At 40.5% G+C, this 20,660-nt stretch overlaps 1 protein-coding gene across 1 annotated transcript in view; it reads right to left on the reverse strand.

Moving 5' to 3' along the window:
* Positions 1-20,415, reverse strand: part of plcb3 (phospholipase C, beta 3 (phosphatidylinositol-specific)) — a 272,787-nt gene extending 252,372 nt beyond the window's left edge. Inside the window, exon 1 of the mRNA XM_033983597.2 lies at positions 19,831-20,415. Coding sequence (XP_033839488.1) covers positions 19,831-19,929 — 99 coding nt within the window. The 5' untranslated portion in view covers positions 19,930-20,415. The remainder of the gene's footprint in view (positions 1-19,830) is intronic.
* Positions 20,416-20,660: the final 245 nt, after the last annotated feature.

The following is a 20,660-nucleotide window of genomic DNA, read 5'->3' on the forward strand; positions in this document are numbered from 1 at the left end:
TAGCCAGTGTTGCGAATAACGAGTTAAACTATAACGGTGTCACTAGCTGCATTGTTTTTTCACTTACGGAGTCTAACTAATTACTTTTCCCAGTGTCCCAACGCAGTTACCGTTACTGACAGTAAAATGTGGCGCGTTACTTTTAATTCAGTTCACTCTGCTCTTCATCAGAGTCTCTCAGACAAGGAGCTGCAACGCTGTTGTGTTTGTTTGGTGAAAGAGGAGGCTGGGGTGAGATAAAAGGCTTGTTTGAGATGAGCAAGGCGGGTGCAGATACGACGCCATCGATTGGTGCGCGGTGCATGACAGTTAGTTTTGTGTCCAAGATGCCACTGACGTAACCTGTGCACCGGTAACGGGAATCTCGTGAGAGCAAGGCGGACGCAATTTTTGAGCAAGGTGAGTGCAGCATCTCTCCACCGACTGCGGTCGCCTGCATGGAGTACAAACACTTAATGCATGATGGGAAATAATGTCCTGTCCACACGTGCATTGACAGCTGATTGGGTCCAAGTTGTGTTTTGATCAAAAACGTGACTGTGCTCTCTCGGAACAGGCTCTCAGATCAGAGGTTTGAAAGACTTCTGCTTCTAAGATACAACCACTGGTTCAATCGTTAGGATGGATAGATAGATAAATAAAGGAATAGATAAGTGTTAGTAGGGATTGTGTGAATCTTTTAATGAATGTTCAAGAGTTGGATAAAGTTCAGTTTATGTTGAAATAAGAGTGATTAATATTTGAATACTGGACAGAAAATTACAGTGTATGGCCAGAGAAGGTTTAAAAGTTTTGTATTATTTTATTACAGGTTTACATTTGAAAGCCTTAGTTTTGCAATACACGGCAATAATTTTTTTTCAGTATTATACTGAGAGCACTTTATTGTTATTGTTTATTTTAATTAAGAAAATACTTGCAGTACAGTTGTCTGAAATTGTGTGACATGTTGATTTATTTGCACTTCAAATAAATTTTTTATATATTTTTATTTTTTTTGATACATTCTACAATTTACTTGTAAACAAATGCAATATAATTGCAATCTGTTAAAGTGCAATAAATGATAAAGGTTCACATCTGTTGTGTTTTTATTGTTTTAACATAGTAAGTAGCAGCACAGTTACTTTGCCTAGTAACTAGTTACTTCTCCCAAAAAGTAACTGAGTTGCTAACTCCTCACCCTGAGTTGCTCCTCACCCTATCCCTAAGGGTGTGCCCGGCCACCCTACGGAGGAAGCCCATTTCAGCCACTTGTATCCACGACCTTGTCCTTTCGGTCATTACCCAGAGCTCATGACCATAGGTGAGGGTAGGAACGTAGATTGGCCGGTAAATCGAGAGCTTTGCCTTTGGACTCAGCTCCTTCTTTACAAAGGATCGATACAGCGACCGCATCACTGCAGACGCTGCACCGATCCGCCTGTCAATCTCACGCTCCATCCTTCCCTCACTTGTGAACAAGACCCCGAGATACTTGAACTCCTCCACTTGAGGCAGAGACCCATCACCCACCCGGAGAGGGCAAACCACCTTTTTCCAGTCGAGAACCATGGCCTCGGATTTGGAGGAGCTGATTCTCATCCCAGCCGCTTCACACTCGGCTGCAAACCGCCCCAGTGCCTGCTGTAGGTCCTGGCTCGATGAAGCCATCAGGACAACATCATCTGCAAACAGCAGAGATGAAATCCTGTGGTTCCCAAACCAGACCCCCTCCGGCCCCTGGCTGTGCCTAGAAATTCTGTCCATAAATATAATGAACAGAACCGGTGACAAAGGGCAGCCCTGGCGGAGTCCAACATGCACCGGGAACAGGTCTGACTTACTGCCCGCAATGCGAACACAGCTCCTGCTCCGGTCATACAGGGACCGGACAGCCCTTAGCAAAGAGCCCCGGACCTCATACTCCCAGAGCACCCCCCAAAGGACACCACGAGGGACACGGTCGATTGCCTTCTCCAGATCCACAAAACACAAGTGGACTGGTTGGGCAAACTCCCATGAACCTTCGAGGACCCGATGGAGAGTATAGAGCTGGTCCAGTGTTCCGCGACCAGGACGAAAACCACACTGCTCCTCCTGAATCCGAGGTTCGACTATCGGTCGGATTCTCCTCTCCAGTACCCTGGAATAGACCTTACCGGGAAGGCTGAGGAGTGTGATTCCCCTGTAATTGGAACACACCCTCCGGTCCCCCTTCTTAAACAGAGGGACCACCACCTCGGTCTGCCATTCCACAGGCACTGTCCCCGACCGCCACGCGATGTTGTAGAGACGTGTCAGCCAAGACAGCCCCACAACATCCAGAGACTTGAGGTACTCAGGACAGATCTCGTTCACCCCCGGAGCCTTGCCACCGAGGAGCTTGCCACCGAGGAGCTTGACAACCACCTTGGTGACTTCAGCCAGGGTGATGGACGAGTCCCGTCTCCGGGTCCCCAGTTTCTGCTTCCTCCTCGGAAGACATGACGGGGGGATTCAGGAGATCCTCAAAGTATTCCTTCCACCGCCCGACAACATCCCCAGTCGATGTCAGCAGCTCTCCACCCGCACTGTAAACAGTGTTGGTGAAGCATTGCTTCCCCCTCCTGAGGCGTCGGACAGTTTGCCAGAATCTCTTTGAGGCCGTCCGATAGTCCTCCTCCATGGCCTCCCCGAACTCCTCCCAACCCTGAGTTGTTGCCTCTGTGACTGCCCGAGCTGCGGCACGCTTGGCCCGCCAGTACTCATAGGCTGCCTTAGGAGTCCCATGAGCCAACAAGGCTCGATAGGACTCCTTCAGCTTGACGGCATCCCTTACTTCCGGTGTCCACCACCGGGTTCGGGGATTGCCGCCATGACAAGCACCACAGACCTTACGACCACAACTACAAGCAGCCGCATCGACAATAGAGGTGGAGAACATGGCCCACTCGGAGTCCATGTCCCCAGCCTCCCCCGGGATCAGGGAGAAGCTCTCCCGGAGGTGTGAGTTGAAGACCCCTCTGACAGAGGGCTTCGCCAGATGTTCCCAGCAGACCCTCATGATGCACTTGGGCCTGCCAGGTCTGTCCGGCTTCCTCCTCCGCCAGCGGATCCAACTCACCACCAGGTGGTGATCAGTTGACAGCTCAGCCCCTCTCTTCACCCGAGTGTCCAAGGATGCATCGCATCCATCCAAGTTAAATGGTTTATTAAAAGTATCAAATTACCGCATTTACATTTCTGTTATGAGACTTTTAATTAAGTGCTTTAGCCCACTTATACAATGAAAATGACAAAAATCTTGCTCATGACCTGTGTAGTATCTTAATGCTATTGGAAGTATAAATATTTAATTTTAACTATGGCAAAACTTGAGCTTCCAACCAAACCAAGCCAACTGTAAACTCCAATGTTGAAAACACACAACATTTTTATGATAAAGCTCTGACTTGTATTATGAGTATAAGTCATTGTATGAAGCTTTTGCTGTGCACTGAGTGAGATTGTCCTACTGTGGTCTGGGAGACAGTCCGTTAACTCTTTTTCAGTATATGACATGATCATTTGATTTTTACAACTCAAACTAGTGACAGTATTCAATGACCAATACACACTGAGAGGAATCTGTATCTGCATACCCAGCTGCTCTATTACTGTACATTTACATATCATATCAAAACACAATATATAATGTGTATTTGTATATAAAATATAGTCAAAACGAGTGGTATGGGTCAAAATAAATATATATTTACAAACCACACACTTTAAACAGTGAACAAACACACACACACACTTCAAAATGTAAACAAACACACACCGGAAACTAAGAACACACTGTACATGATTGTAAAGTGTGACAGTCATTCTGCTACAGTGGCTCAGTGGTTAGAGGTTGGAGGATCGAGTCCTGCTCAGATCAACTTCATTGTCATTGTGTCCTTAGGCAAGACACTTCACCCAAGTGGTGTGTGCATGATGATTGGTGGTGGTCGGGGGGCAGATTAGCATTAGCTAATGCTAATGATTACACATAATACACATCTGACCCACAATTACGTCAATAGCAGAATAAACCACGCTTACCGATCAGCATCCAGTCCATCAAAACATAAGGTCCTCTGCTCCTGAGTCCACCATGAGATCTTCACTCGGTTCAAACGAACCGCTCCGGGTCCGAGATGCCTCTCGTTTAACTTGTACAAATATCCACAGTGTCCTCGGTCACGTACTTCCTTTGTTTTGTCCATTTTGTCATGTTTAAAACGCAAAACTGTTACAAAACAATGCGTAACAGTGCGCCCGAGGGTGGGCCATCGGAACGTTAAGGGGTTAAACACTTAGCATCATTAGTGAGTCTTCACTCCACATCGGTCACATCGGCTAAAACACTGGTAGCGGTGCATGAGGACGCCTGTCAATGACGTGGGTAAGCTGCGCAAATACATATGTGAATCACATAATTAGCTGGAGCAACTCGTCCCTGGTCACACTCACTGACTCACATTGAAAAATAGCACAGAATGAATTGTTGTGTGTTTATTTTATTTTCAATTCCGGTTCGATTTTTTTTGTGCGCAGCACAGATTTTCTGTGCGCAGAGACCGTGTCAGCAGTGGGCAATTTGGGCAAAGCTTAGAGGGAACAGTGGTCACTGGTTCTGTTCATTGTATTTATTGACAGAATTTCTAGGTGCAGCCAGGGGCTGCAGGGGGATGAGATGATCATCTCTGCTGTTTGCAGATTATGTTGTACTGATGGCTTCTTCCAGGTACTGGCACAGTTTGCAGCCGAGTATGAAGTGGTTGGGATGAGAATCAACGCCTCCAAATCCGAGGCCATGGTTCTCGACTGAAAAAAGCTGGCTTGCCCTCTTCAGGTGGGTGTTGAGTCTCTGCCTCAAGTGGAGGAGTTCAAGTATCTTGTGGTATCTTGTTCACAAGTGAGGGAAGGATGGAGCATGAGATTGACAGGGGGATCGGTGCAACATCTGCAGTGATGCGGTGGCTGTGACTGTCGTGGTAAAGAAGGACCTTGGTCTTGTTCTTGCCATTGAGCTGACTCCATAGGACTTGCCTTACTCATCCATTTCCTCTTCAAGGTTACCATTTGCTTGTGGGATACCAAGGTACTTGTAACTGTCCTTAATGTCTGCTATTGTCCCTTCTGGGAGGGAGACCCCTTCTGTGTGGACTACCTTCCCTCTCTTTGTCACCATCCGGTTACACTTCAAGCCCAAATGACATTCCAATATCTGTGCTGTAGATCCTGGTGGTGTGGATCAGTGAGTCGATGTCTCGCTCATTCTTAGTGTACAGCTTGATGTCATCCATGTAGTGGAGGTGATTGATGGTAGCCCCATTCCTGAGTTGGTCCATAGTCAGTGTTGCTGATGATTTGCCTGAGGGGCTTCAGACCTATGCAGAACAGCAGTGGGGAGAGTGCGTCTCCTTGGTATATGCCACATTTGATGGTCACTTGTGCAAGTGGCTTGCCATTGGCCTCAAGGGTAGCATTCAGTGATCCATGTGTGTGGCATTGAGTCGTACGCTTTCTTGTAATCAATCCAGGCAGTGCACACGGGTTCTGCAGTCTCAAGTGACTGTTCGGTATAGCGGGAGCTGGTGTTTGGCTCCTCTGGCATCTTTGCCGATGCCCTTCTGCTTATGGATTGATACATATGCCCACTTATCTTAGCCACAATGATGCCTGACATGAGCTTCCATGTTGTGGAGAGACAGGTTATTGATGATGGAGGATTGTACGCCCTTGGGAGGGCGATTCTCCTCTCTGACCTGGCATCCTGGCTCCCACTTGCCATAGCATATTTTGTGTAGTACTTCGTCAATCTCAAGTTGTGATAGCGGTTACCGTTTGCGGATGTTGGCACACTGGGCTACTAGTTGCTTAGCTGTGAGCTTGGACTGGACTTGGTTTCAAAGTAATCATTTGTCCCACATCCTGTTCATATAACCCCTCTGACTCGGGTCACTGGAGTAGTAGCATTCCAACATTCCTTGTTCTCGCATCTTGGTCTTGTTCCAGTAGCCCATTTCTCATCAAGGTGCTCTGGTTCCCCAATACCTGATGCAGACATTGTTTGGCCGGGCGGTGTCTGAGCCGGCATCTTGTAAGTTCCATTCGCACTCATCATTGTATGAGGTAGGCAGTAGCTTGAAGGGTTTTGCCTAATTACGCACAGTGGTTGTTGGTCATTGCTCATTACCATTATTATTACATCAGCAATTTATTTTTTTATATATATATATATATATATATATATATATATATATATATATATATATATATGCCTCAGTCTGCACTGCACTCATTCTCAAGGGACAAGAACCAAGCATCTATCTCCACACTCCAATCCAGGCCAAGTCCACAGGGACGCTTTGGTGAACTGGCATTCAAGCGCAGCCTCCTTTTACTCCACTGTATTGTATGTGTGCTCATGTGCACGTTTGTGTGCTGCTACATCAGATAGAAGAAGTGTGCAGTGCTTTCAGCTCACAGAATCAGGTTGGATAGTCATCGGATTCTAATATCCTTATTGCACACAGTAATGCCAAATATGCGTTAAGTAGCCTCTCTTAAAAAAGACGTATTGTGCTTGTGTCTGCTCTGTAATTATAACCTCTGACATCCTTGGATCATTACGGACTTTAATATGGACTTTTAAAATTGCAATATTCATCTAAAAACAACTTAAAAATAGAAACAAGTCAGCTAACTTCTACATTAGAAAATGGCAGTGCCCAACGAGAACAGACATTGCTTCACGTCATCACAGCAAAAAGATCAGAGTAGCAAGATAGATTTTTTTTTTCCATAAGTACCAAAATGACTATGCGACACTGTCGAATCTTACACTTATAACCGATTAAGAAAATAAAATTGGAGAAGAAAGCAAGTACAGGGTAATTGGCGTATGCCTGTGGCAGTAAAGACAAAAGACAAAATCCTTTTTATTAAAACATAAATCACAAATCTAAATGGCAATGCTTGTCAGAACAATCACACACAGACATTTCTTTGTCAGGTCTAAACTGTAACACTATTTGTTGTCCCTTTGGACAACAGATGGAAGCCTTTGGCTATAATCTAGTGTGTTTACATTCATGTTGTATCATGTCTGTTCATTAGCATGCATTATCCCAATCAAGTAAATAAATAAATACTTTAACATAACTCCTCATATTGCACTACGTCACAAGTGTGTGATAATACTGAAAAACTGGAATAACATGTAGCCCAAACTTTATTTCACAAACTTTAACTATAGCAAAATGTAATTAACATTTTATAGTTGCATAACACAGTTTGTTACATTGCTATAAACCTATACAATGGTCCCTCGCTATATCGCGGTTCACCTTTCGCAGCCTCGCGGATTTTGTTGTGTGCAATTTTGCATGCTTTTTTACAGCATATGAACACGCATTGTGTTCTGCGTTCTGATTGGCCAAGAAAATATAGACCATTGTCAACCAATCTCCTCAGTGCTGTGTCTCCTGTACAGTACAAAATGCATTCAGTCAAATGTATGTAACCTTATGTAACCTTTGATGTATATTGTTTTATGTATTCACATTTATTTGGGTCATTAGTATTTTGTTTATTACTTTGTACTTATTTTATTAACAATGAATATTATTTATTATATTATGTTATGTTGGATATAGTATTTACTTTCTTCATAATAATATTGGTTCCTATTTATTGTTACAAAACAGCCCATTTGAGGAGCACACCGATAAAAATGTAACAAGATTGAACACCCACAGGATGCACAGGAGATAGGATGAGTTAACTTGTTGAATAAAGACGAGCTGTAGACTGTTCTGCCATGTTGGTCTATTTAAGCAAGGAAGACAGCAAGAAAATACATCATATTAAATCTAACTGTACCCCGTCACTCTCACCAGACTGGTGAGAACAATATATTAGGGTTACATTTACATAAATGTTCAATTTCTAGCAGTGTTACTGAAGTGCTGTGTGGTTGTAAGTTTTCTTCCCAACAAAACAATGTCAATGAAACGTTCTGCATTGACAAATTTCAGAAACCCTTTGAAGTGTTTCTTTGAAGGAGAGAGGCCACCTCTGCGGATACCGCTGGAGCAGACGTGCCTACGTGGATACCAGTGGAGCAAAGGCACATGAACAAGACATTTAAAGCGATCATCAAGGAAGGGGGATTTAATATACAAAGGTTTGAAATTTTACAGTGTTTAAACAAGAGAGAAATGTGTGAAAATGTTAATGCCTGTCTGAGAAAAGTGTATAAAGTGTGTGGTTGGGCATTTTACAGCCTTAAAATGTATATAACTGTAAAAAAAAATAAAGCTGATTATTTTGCAGATTTCACCTATTATTATTTTTAGATAAACGAGGGACCACTGTATTGCATAATATTCCAGGTAATCACAAGATGCTGATGCAACTGAGATCGATACACTAATAATCAATTACAGAATGGCAACTATTACTGCAGTTCGTTATTAAAATGAGAAAGACAAATGTTTACATTCCTGAATAAGTAAAACAAACATAGGCAGGGCTTGAACCAAAGCAGCAACATGGGCATGCTACAGGTCAGATCTATGGAGAGATGAGCCTACTCACATTAAAAAGGGAGTATAACACTTCTATGGGGCATTGATTGCCATACCATATTTAGATCAACATGTTACCTTTTATTTTGGAAAATGCTATATTTGTCACTAAATTACTCAAACATGCATGAATGACAGGCACACAGTAGAAAGCTACAAAAAGTTGATTTCGCACAACACCTCGTCTTAAGGCAAAACACAAGTAATAAAAGAATGCTTGAATTGCATCATTATTTAATGGGCGAAACATTCCCCAGCAGAGTTTTAATGTGGTCGGAGCTGCATATCAAAAATAGCACAAAATTATAAGACAAAAAACAGAATGCAAAAAGTGTTTACCGTCCTTCATTACAAGCACATACAAAACAATTACTCTTGTATTGAAGGCCTTGCCTAAAACGGTGAAAAACAAAACCCTCAGGCATGTTGTGTGATATTTCCTTCATGTATGCAAAGAGAATGGAAATGAGTGAATTTTTCTATGGTGCCAGTCAAACCCAGAGGGGAAGGGTCAAAGTCACACAGAGCTTTTGAGTTGGCGGTTACTCAGTGGGAACTAGTCTTTTATCATATGAAAACCACCTCGATATTTGCATAGAGTCAAAACAAAAGGTCCCCAAATATGGCACACAATTACATTTTTCTGGCAAGCATTGCATTAAGATTTGTAATTTGTGTTTTAATAATTGGATTCTGTTCTGTTGTTTACATTCAAGTACTATTAATCTCGCAGCCCTATTTAATTCTTTGAAAAAATATCTCTTTCATTTCATCAGTTGACATAGTACATAATCACCGACTAGTTAACTATAATACATTACAGTACAAGTGGTACTGCTCTAAACTCTATGTATGACACTGACACCATCTTTGTGAACCTAAATCTTATTATGGCGATATCTTTCAAACTCTCTACGTGAGTGTTGTGCCTTAATGCCACATTATCTGAGACTGATCAATCACAATTCAAATTAAATTTGTTTTGCATTGTGGAAGGAAAGGTGCCCAAATGTTTCTTTCAATTGGATATAACAAATGTTTGATTTCTCAACTTGTTCCACTGTTGTGACACTTCAACCAATTTGATTCAAGTACAGTATTTTCCAGACTATACGTTGCTCCAAAGTATAAATTCCAACAGCGAAAAAATGCATAATAATGAAGAACAAATATATACAAGTCGCACTGGACTACAAGTTGCATTTTTGGGGGAAATTTACTTTACAAAATCTGAGATCAAGAACAGACATTTTATCTTTAAAGGCAAGTTATAATAATAATAAAATGGATAACAACAGGCTGAATAGCAGTACAGTACGCTAACTTAACACATTTATTTAGCTACATGAAGCATAGACAGCAATCTGAATATGTGTCTGGTATGTTAACGTAAGATATTAACAGTTATTCAGATACGCTAACGTAACATATGCCGGCTTGTCCACAAACATGAGAGACACGAGAGTTCTTTTCACTAATGTTTACTATGGTCTTCTTCATCACACTTCACTCTTATAGAACTAGCAAACATAAAATATAACATAAGCTCTGGCTCATATTACATATACACACAAAATTTCACATGAACGCATGGAAAATATACATACCACTTTGGCCTGCTAGTAAACAAACCAGTGAAACAAAAACTTTATATTTTACTTCTCAATTGTTTTTTAAATAGTGCTCAGTTGGGTAAGACTTCACATTAGCACAAAAGGCTGAACCGGAAAACAGGAAGTAGTTTTTGCGACCTTAAACTAGACTTATGACAAACTAAAGATTTACAATTTTCTCCAGAAGTAGATGAAGCGCCACTACGAAAGTAGATGAAGCGCCGCTTCCACATGGCTGCCATACTGGTACAAAAGCCTAGAGTACACTCGCGCAGTTGTTAGTGTGACAATAACAAAAATGTGAAAGTATATACTTGAATAATTCACATATAAGTGGCATCTGAGTATAAGTTGCACCCCCCACCAAACTATAAAAAAAAAAGTGTGAATTATAGTCCGCAAAATACAGTATTGCTCATGACGTTTCCCAATTGCTTTCAACGAGAGCCATTGTTTGATGTGTAGAACTCAATTCAGAGGGCTACATATATAAATCTGGCATTGGGCAATAGAGTCTAAATTTAAAAGACCCAGGCTGATTATTAACAAGAAATTACAGAATCTTTCTCTTGACATTAATTGCACAGCAATACCCTGTATAAAGGGTTCTTCAATGTTATTGTTTTACACAGTATTTTCCCTAGCAATACATCACACATATATTTGTAACTTTGGTATTAGCTAAGGTTAAGAGCATGTTAAGTTTGTTTTAAAGGGCCTACATTACGCTATTTTCTGATCTATGTTATACTGCTGGAATTGTGTTTTGTTCCATTCACGCATGTTTGAAATCCTGCATATTTAGACCTCTCTTCTCTCTCAAACAGAAACAGTGTTCCACCTTGTGATGTCATGTGGCATAACAGAACGCTCCACTGTGATTTTAAACTCCATCCACATTCACTGGAATCTCTACTAAACAAAGTATAAAAAGGTAGCTATTAACTTGAAAAATACTGCTTTATGACATCACAAGGTGGAACTGAGCTTTGGAAATGTAGACAGACTAATAAAGAAAATTACTAAAATATGTGTGAATGAAACAGAACACAACTCCGGGTAAGTTTTTGATGAGGGGACAACATGGCTTAAGCTTAACAAAAGTCAATTTTGAGTAATATAAGAAATATCAAACTTTCAGATTATCTTCACTAACACAAGATACACTCAGTTTCTGTCCTGTAATAAAATGTGTGATGTCAGAAAGCCTGCTCCTTCCATACACACACAAAGCATGCAGACAGCACAGCTGTGGGGGCAGTGAGTGTCTAAATCTGCTCCACATTCACAGGACATAAGCCATCATGAAGGATCACTCCCGCCAACACGCAGACTGTTCACACCCCTCTTCCAAAGGCTCATCAGTGGCATCAAAAACTGCACAGTCATAGACAGACCACAGTTAGAACAGCAGGAACCTAATCAAACAGGAAAGTTCCATGTGGTGAAAATTAGCCCAATCAGAAATAAATATTCATCTGCATTCCAAGAGTCATTTCAGATTGATAAATATGTAGAACTCAATTCAGAGTTTTACACTGTGTCCATGTTTGATACCAAGTGTGTTGTTTTTTTATAGATTTGTTTTATGTACTGCTTTTGCCATTTGATTTAAAGCGGAAAATCTAATTTTTAGAGGTTTTAGTCATGTTATAGACGTTTACCTTATCATTAACCCTCTTAAAGTTGTATTTATAGTGATTCATGCATGTTTAGAGTGATTCATGCACTCCTGTATTCATTCAGTTTTCACCACAGTACACACCCACTGTAATTTACTTACAATGTTCACCAATTTTATTTAAATCTGTGATACATGTAGGATTCTATAGCATCATGTAGAAATGTTTCTACAAATTTTTTAAAATCCACTATATATGTGGCGGTTGTGATGACATTTTACAGCAACGTCCACTCCCACTGGGCACCACGGTTTTCTAATGCGGAAGTCATTGAACTTGTTTCTTTTAAGTCATTTTAGATGAGTATTGCAATTTAAAAAGTCCAAATTATAACATAATGATCCACAGTTTCATAGATTATATCTACATAGCAGAAAGTTGCTTTAACTGTTTTTTTTTTGTTTGTTTGTTTTGGGACAAATAAGCATTTATTTCTTATGTTGTTTTATATTTGTGCTGCACTTTGCACAAACTACTAACATTTTTAAATGTGTGATAAAATGTCGACTTTTATTTCTCAGAAAATCTGTCAGACCACTGCTGTCTACATGCACATTACTTACAACTAAACTTACAACTGAGATGAGTATCTCGTAACTTGGTACTAGAGCTAACTCTGTTAATTCTACCACAAAATTTAGAAATCATGTTATAATTCTAGTAAGAGAAATATGGTTTTCTCTATGTGCTTGACATTGGCATGAATGCATCGTCTGTCTGTTGGATAGGGGAATTCCACATACATGTATAGCTTCATGTGACTGCTGCACTACTCATCAACACAGGTTTCCTCAGTGCCCTGTTGCAAAGGAATCTAACTAACACATTTGCATTGTCAGGCTCCTGCTTTACATGCTGAAGCTTCTACAGTTAGCTTCAAGCAACCTCGACATCAGTCATTTATATCATAAAACAAATAGTAAAGAAAAACATTAGCCATGAAGTATATAAATCTAGGATACACTGCTTGTGTATTTTGCTGTGAGCACATGTAAAAACTGCATGTTTTGGACACATTTTTTATACGTTAAATGTGAATGGAGGTCAGAGGTCATTTTTGTGTAGCATTTGAAATTACTAGTCTTTTTCTTATGCAGAGTGTTTTATTGTGCAGCAGAGTTGCTGTGATCTGTAAACTTAGTCACTCTAATTACAAGTCTGAATACTGTTTCAAATCAGTGCTCTCAGTTTGAACTGTGGCGAAGTTAGCTTTCATTTTCAGATCTACATTGAAGCTTCATGGAAACACACCTATGTTTACTGCAACTTTGGCAACAATTTGCAGGGAACTTTAGACTCCACTGTCAGCAAGAGAGGGGCAGACTGAGTAGGAGGGACAGTTTGACTAAAGCTAAGATGCACAACAATAAAATGAGAACATTTGTGACAGGCAGTCCAGTATGTACCCATGTATTATTTTGAAATCATGATCTGCACATTTCATTTTTGGGCATGCACTTATGGCTTAGTGTGGTCTATGCTGTTATTCTCTCATATCTGATTGCTTGCTATAGTTGTAGACTTACTACATGAATGTGCTCACAGCCTAAACTGGTAATCTGCTTCATTGTATCACATATACAAAAACACTAATTTTGGGTTAGTCTATCCAAGAAGGGAAATGTATCCTGAATAATTTGTTTTTAGGCTTTCTGAAAATCCATTTTGTATGTAGTACAGTTTCTCAAACAAGCCATTAAATGTTTAGTTAACTTAGTGTACAATATAATTTGTGTGTATGTATACACACGGACCACAGGCAAACTCCACAGAGAACTGCACACAAACCAGGACTTTCACAGCATAATCTTAAATTCTGAAATCTGAAACTTCATTGAGACTATAGATGATCATCTTCCGTATCTAGGTGTAGCATAAAGATCTTTGAAATCAAACCACTGGTAGTAGGGCTGGGCAATATGTTAAAAACAAAACAGTTACATAAAATAAAAAAAAAACAATGTCTCAATTTTTGGTTTAACCACATGCTTGGTTGAAGATCTCTCAATTAAAAATACCCCATCTCTATTGAAAATATCCAATCTGATAATTAGTGATTTCAAACAAGTGGATCTCAATTTAATTGAAACTACACAGTTCTAACAGCTTGAGACTGGGTAGAATCAGAGGCACGGTGCTAGGCCTAGAGCTGTGTGCTGCCAGCATGAGTGGCACACTTCACATGTGGCTGTGGCTGACCTTTGCCCTTTGCCTTCGTGTCCACAGTGTTTGAGCGGGGAGTCGTTTCTCACAGGTTTGTTAGATACCTCCACAACACCTCAATAAGACCATACTCCTTACCCACACTACGGCTGTGGTCCACTAAAGAAATTCTTGGTTGATTAAAGACATGTCCTGCTCATCGGAACAATGTTGTAACTATTTGTTTGAATGCTTCAATCATTGGCTCCAAATGCTTTCAGCAAAAGCCATTACAGATTGATGTGTAGGTATAGCTCTTTTCAGAAAGTTACACATTAATCTGGCGAGAGCCATGTTATAAGAACTTTTCTTTGATTTGTTAATCATAAATTTGATCTACCTTTTCAATTAATCAATACATCAATACACAATCAATGTTCAGCAAACTCACTCACTAACTTCTCATTTCTAAAATGATAGTACAACGACTACTACAAATTTTGGTTGACTAAGACACCATTGACTGATCATCTAAATGACTAAAGGACTACCGCCCTACCCCACACACTGTACACGGATGTCCAAGCTCAGATGTGGATTATGCATCAAATATTACAACAGGTATTGGTCATGTCAATAAAACAAAACTCTGCACAACTATAATACCTTGTCGGAGGTTATTACAAAAACATCAATGAAAGTGAAGTGCTTTTGATTTTTTCTGAATTGAGTGAACCTAAAGGTGATAGTTGTACTTCTCTGAGAATAGAGAATAGTTTGATCCGTTTCTGAAAAAGCTGAACATAGCATTTATTATGGGTGAGCTATGGGTTTAGCCAATTACAGTAAAATGTGAACTCTCAGAAGACGCAGATCAATGTTATTACAAGGCAATTCAAATGAACAATGAAGCCAATATTAAAGAGGGAGTATTAACTGCGAAAACATATTTAGATCATCTTACCTTTTATTCTTCTGAAGATTCTATATTCATCAAAAGCAACATATTAACATGTTTTATAAGTTTCACTTTTGTTTTTGACGCAGAGTCTCGACTCCATTTGGTCCCTGCGCCAAGTCACTCCCTCTTCAGAGCGCAATCACACACACAATACAAAACCAACACAATAAGCAGGCATCGCACTAATGAAACTGCTGCACATCACATCAGGTTTGTCAAGTTGCTGTGTATAGTTTTGTATCATGTTTTTGTATATTTATGGAGAATTGTTGCATGGAAGCATGGATGACGTAGGCTTGTGTTCTGAGTATTGCACAGAATCTTACAGAAAACCGGATGGTTAGAATAGTGCTCAGGAGAGATCACTAAAATACTCAAACATGCATGGGTGACATCTAAAACCTCTTCAGATGTGTTTTTGATGAGTGAACAACATTATAACATGGGGGAAAGCAAAAAAAAAAAAAAAAATATATATATATATATATATATATATGTATATATATACACTGATTTTGCATAATACCCCCTCTTTAAACTACTGAGTCAAAGTGTGGTGTGACTGAATTTTGTGCTATACAGGCTCACCTCTAAAAGTGTAATATTTTAAGAATGTCATCCTTTCTTCACTTCCTATGGATCAAATGTCAAAAACAACCGTTATTGGCAGCATTGTGGCAAACACACAAATTCATGTCCCACACATTCATGTGTACACAGGCTCGGGAGAAAAATGTCTTGCCAAGGACACAACATCAGGGCAGTTAAGGTCATAAGGTTAGGTTTCCTTATTGCAAATTTCCCCGCTTTCCCAATCCTTTACATGAACATATACTATGGAACAGAGTATTCTCTCCTGGAGTTGCAATGTGCACATGATTAACGAGTGCATTAGCCAACTAGAGAAATGCATTGCCTGTCTATATCTAAACAAGCAACGAAAAAACAAAGTGGAGTGCGAAACTGCGCGGTCATCTGCAGAATCAATCTGCAAAGAGCAGGAAAAGGGTAAGAGGGGACATGTCGTTATGAATGTTATAAGGATATTAAAAAGGCCAAATGTCTTACTCTTACTGAGACACATGGTATAAATTGGATAGGATAGGCAATAAACTTGCTGGAGAACTCATTTGTTGGGAGCTCTGTCCCAGACCCTCTTGAGTTTGAACTGAAAGTAACCAAAGCGGAAACACATCAGTCCTGCACATGATACATGAGAAGATACAGCAGAATAAACTGTAGCAATGATCAAACTCCCAAAGTGGCTGAACATGGTTACCCCTGTATATAATTAAACCTTTTGACTTTCAACATCTCAAACTCCAGATAACAAGCTCTGGCACTGGAAGTTGCTTTTAAAGGTGGAATTTTAACAGCATCACAGTAGGAATTCCTTTAAATGTAATTGTGGCTGTCTGCGGCAACACAAGGAGAAGGAGGAGGCATAGGAAAAGGCTCTGTAGCACAACAAGCTCCAACAGGAAGTCATTCAAGTGAGAAACACATATCCCAGGCCAGCACGGACACCATACATTACACACATCCAGAGGTGGGTAGTACTTAGTTAGATTTACTCAGTTACATTTACTTGAGTAACTATTATAGAAATTGTACTTTTAAAAGTACTTTTCAAGCAGCATACTTTTACTCCTACTTGAGCAATGATGAGAATGATACTAAAATTTCAAACTCGATTTCAAGACCAAGAACTGTATTTTCCGAACTATAAGGCACATTGGAATATAAGGCACACCTTCAATGAATGGCCTATTTTAAAACAGTTTTCATATATAGGGCACACCGCATTATAAGGCGCATAGAATAGAAACTACTGTAGTAGCTGGGGTTGTGTTATGCATCCACGAGATAGAGCTGCGCTAAAGGGAATGTCAACAAAACAGATAAGTCAGTCAAACTTTATTAATAGAATATAAAGAAACGTTCTGAAAACTTTGTTCACTCACAAAACAAGTTAATGCATTCACAATATAGTAACTCTCGAAATAGTGCAAAGCAATAACAATAACTCAACGTTGTTCAAACGTTAATGTCCATATTCACAATATCTCGCAGCCTTGTTCAGTTGTAAACACGTGAAAGAAACATGTACAGCTCACTTTTTCAGTTCATTCCTCATTCACGAATGCGTCGAATTCTTCCTCTTCAGTGTCTGAGTTGAACATTTGGGCGAGCTCGGTATTCAAAGTGCCCGATTCCGCCTCGTCAAAATCGCCATTATCCGTGTCGCTGCTATTGTCTGGCAGTTCAGTGACGATTCCTGCCTTCGTGAAAGCTCGGACCACAGATGAGACTGATATATCAGCCCAGGCACCCGCAATCCATTGGCAGATTGTGGCGTATGTCGCCCGGGGCTGTCTCTAGTGATGGGTCATTTGAAGCCGAGGCATCCAAGCTTGTAGTAATAGGGGGCGTGCCAAATGAAGCCCTGCTTTGAGGCTTCAGTCAGATTGCTAAAAAACATGTGACCGGCGTAAAGCGAGGCCTCACTTCCCATCGGTCACGTGACTGGTTTAGGCTACGTGTCATTTTTCTAAATAAAAGTGCGCAGCACCTCGCGGTGTGTTGTGGGTGTCGTAGGTTGGTTGTAGTTTGAGCGAGTCAGTGACAGATAGTAATAAAGTGTTAGGAATAAAGTTAAGGTTATCAAGGTATTTCAGGTTTTGTATTCAGGTTTCAATAAAAAGGTCTTTATTTGCTTTATGACAGTGCATCACCTGACATGCGTACACTTTTTATGGCCACAAGATGGCAGAGTCTAGCAATTACACTCTGGGCAAGGCATCGACTCTTGTACCGGTACAATTGGCTGAAAGCCTCAGGTGGTTCATGAGGCTTCAGTTGGCCATCACTAGCTGTCTCCCCGTTATTACCGCTATTACTTCGGTGACGCCTCCTGACTAAGGGTGTCATAATTGATCAGTATTGATCCATATATAAGGCGCATCGGATTATAAGGCGCACTGTGGGTTTTTGAGAAAATAAAAGGCTTTTAGGTGCACCTTATAGTGCAGAAAATACGGTAATGCTCAATACTGATCACGAATAAATATATATATTTATTTATTTATGGCCTTAGGTAGGATACATAGTGGTCTGTGGTCTCTCTGGTCTTATACTTATGCTGATACAGATAAAAATCATAAAGCTATTCAGGAAAGGTTCATTTCTGTCCTGTGAATGTGACTTTTTTAGCATATTGATACCTGCTCAAATGAGTATCTAGCTTTGATACTAGTTGTAGTATCAATTAGTATCTGATTTTCAATACTTTTGACAACCCTCATTTTTGTTAATTTGCACTGCTCCTTCAGATATGATTTAGTTGTTTTTTTTTTCAAATTTTTGTGGCTATCCTTTGAAAATACCAGATTTTGTGTATTATTTAATGTTTTGTCCTTCAAATTACATTAACTTTAAATTATAGATCACATGTTACCTCCCAACAGTTACTCTTTAAGTTACTCTAACTTGGTACTTTTCCCAAATACTTTTTTACAACCATTTCTTGGACCACTACTTTGTACTTATCTGAGTAATATATATATATATATATATATATATATATATATATATATATATATATATATATATATATATAAAAATAACCTTACACTTAGTTGAACATTTTTTGGCTACCCACCACTGGATACATCACAAATACACATGCCAGGCCACCAGACGCACATACAAATCGCACATCATATACACACATCCTACCTATGCAAATCACATCACTTACACACAACTTCTGAGCACTTAAACCTACTTTGGAAGCTCTGTTGTTGCTAAATACTTTTTCATAAAACATTAATGCTTCAGAGTAGAAGGAGAACCGTGGCAGAAAGGGGCAGTTGATTGTGATTGATGGTGCTAACTAATGAAGCTAATATTTAATTCTACTGGCTATCAGTCACAAGAATCAATTATTAGATAAACAGCAGCAACAATAAAGACTGACAGATAGCTGCCTACAGGTTGTACTAGTCCACCATTTGGTCACTTAACCTAGCAATACAAAAATAAACTAAAATAGTAAAAAGTTCCAAAACAAAAAAACAAAAACAAAGCCATAGCTTATGGTCTTTAATAGCCTAACATACAGGTGCCATAGGCCTAATCACAAGGTAAATGTTTGGATAATGTGAGTATCCAAGCATCTACAGAAACGTGAAAAGTAAAATATGCTTGATAGCCTTCTTATTTGATGAGAATTCCTTGGACAGAAGGACAGCAGAAGACAGAGCCTGCACTAAGAGCAGTTGTGTCACAATAAAGGCCTTACGCGCTTCTGTCAGAGCCTCTGTCAGAAGTCTCTGTCAGGGGCCACTATCCAAGGCACGTGTGATCCTTGGCGGACACTTGTCAGAGCGAGAGAAGGAAAGTCAGCAGCCAGGGTTAATTACTAACCGTCACTTGAGACGTTTTTGTCGGACACTAAGAGCACAATCGGGGAGCATGCAGAGGTTGCCAGGCACGCTTCTAAAAAAAAATGCGGAAGTGAGGTACGAGATTCGAGACTAGTGGATGAGTAGAAAAAAATATGCGAAAAAGAGAAATGAGTAGGAAAAACAGTGGGTGGGGGGCAGGTGTGTTCGCCACTCCGCTGACAAGTAACTGGAGAACAGACTGGTCTAAACCGGAGACGAGCGCCAAACCGGCTTGACAAGAACGCAACAAAACGCGCACTGAGTATGTACCCACGAGTGACTACAGGAAAAATTCTGCATGCGCTCAGCAACGCGCAGTTTGTCTTAGATTCACACACAGCCAAAGGACAGACCAAAGAAAGTCAGTACCCCGAACAAGAAAAAGTGCATGACTCTCACCTCGTCCCACTTGATAAACTTCCCTCCATTTTTCAGTGCCTCGTGCACGGACACAGGTTTGAGTTGCAGTGCGTGGACTCCCGGCTTGGCCCCCGCCATGGCTAGGGACTCCCTGCCCGGCTGCCAACGCCTAGAGCCCGGCTACGGAGAGCACTCCCCGCCGCTCAGTCAGCAAGATAGATATGGAGCAAGCTAGGAAGGAAGTCAACTCTCTTCCTCGTTCCCTACCTCCTTTTCTTCTGCCGAAGACGCGAGTGTGAGTGAAAGGTTCACGTTCAGAACATTACAAAACAAGTCCACTGAGAAGGGGAAAGTTCGTTGTCATATGGCGTTGTCTTGTCTGCTGCACTAAGTGTACGACGGAAGACGCTTTGCTTTTACTCCGTGGGCATAAATAACCCTTAGTTCTCGCTGGAGTCCTCTTATCCCGACGCTTCAGGGTCCATTTGGAGTATTTGGCCGCAGTCCCCGAACCTGGCTCCGAACTTTCTCAACTGCCTGCCCCGTCTTCGCTCGTACTTCCCCCGCCTCCTCCCTTACCCCTCCTCGCATGTTTTCTGTGGGAAAAGAAGGATAAAGTGAAGGAGAGACAGCTGTGTCAGGAGGAAGCGTGCGTAAAGGGGTGTGTTCTGGTTATTGGTCTCTTCCAACAAAGTTCACCCAAGTCGTTTGAACGTAGAGTGTAAGAGGATAAGCTATTTACGTGACGTGAAAAGTTATTTTGTACGTGTGTATACACACACACACACACACACACACACACACACACACACACACACTATATATATATATATATATATATATATATATATATATATATATATATATAT

This window comes from Periophthalmus magnuspinnatus, chromosome 18, assembly GCF_009829125.3.
Source record: "Periophthalmus magnuspinnatus isolate fPerMag1 chromosome 18, fPerMag1.2.pri, whole genome shotgun sequence".
NCBI classification, from domain to species: Eukaryota; Metazoa; Chordata; class Actinopteri; order Gobiiformes; family Gobiidae; genus Periophthalmus; species Periophthalmus magnuspinnatus.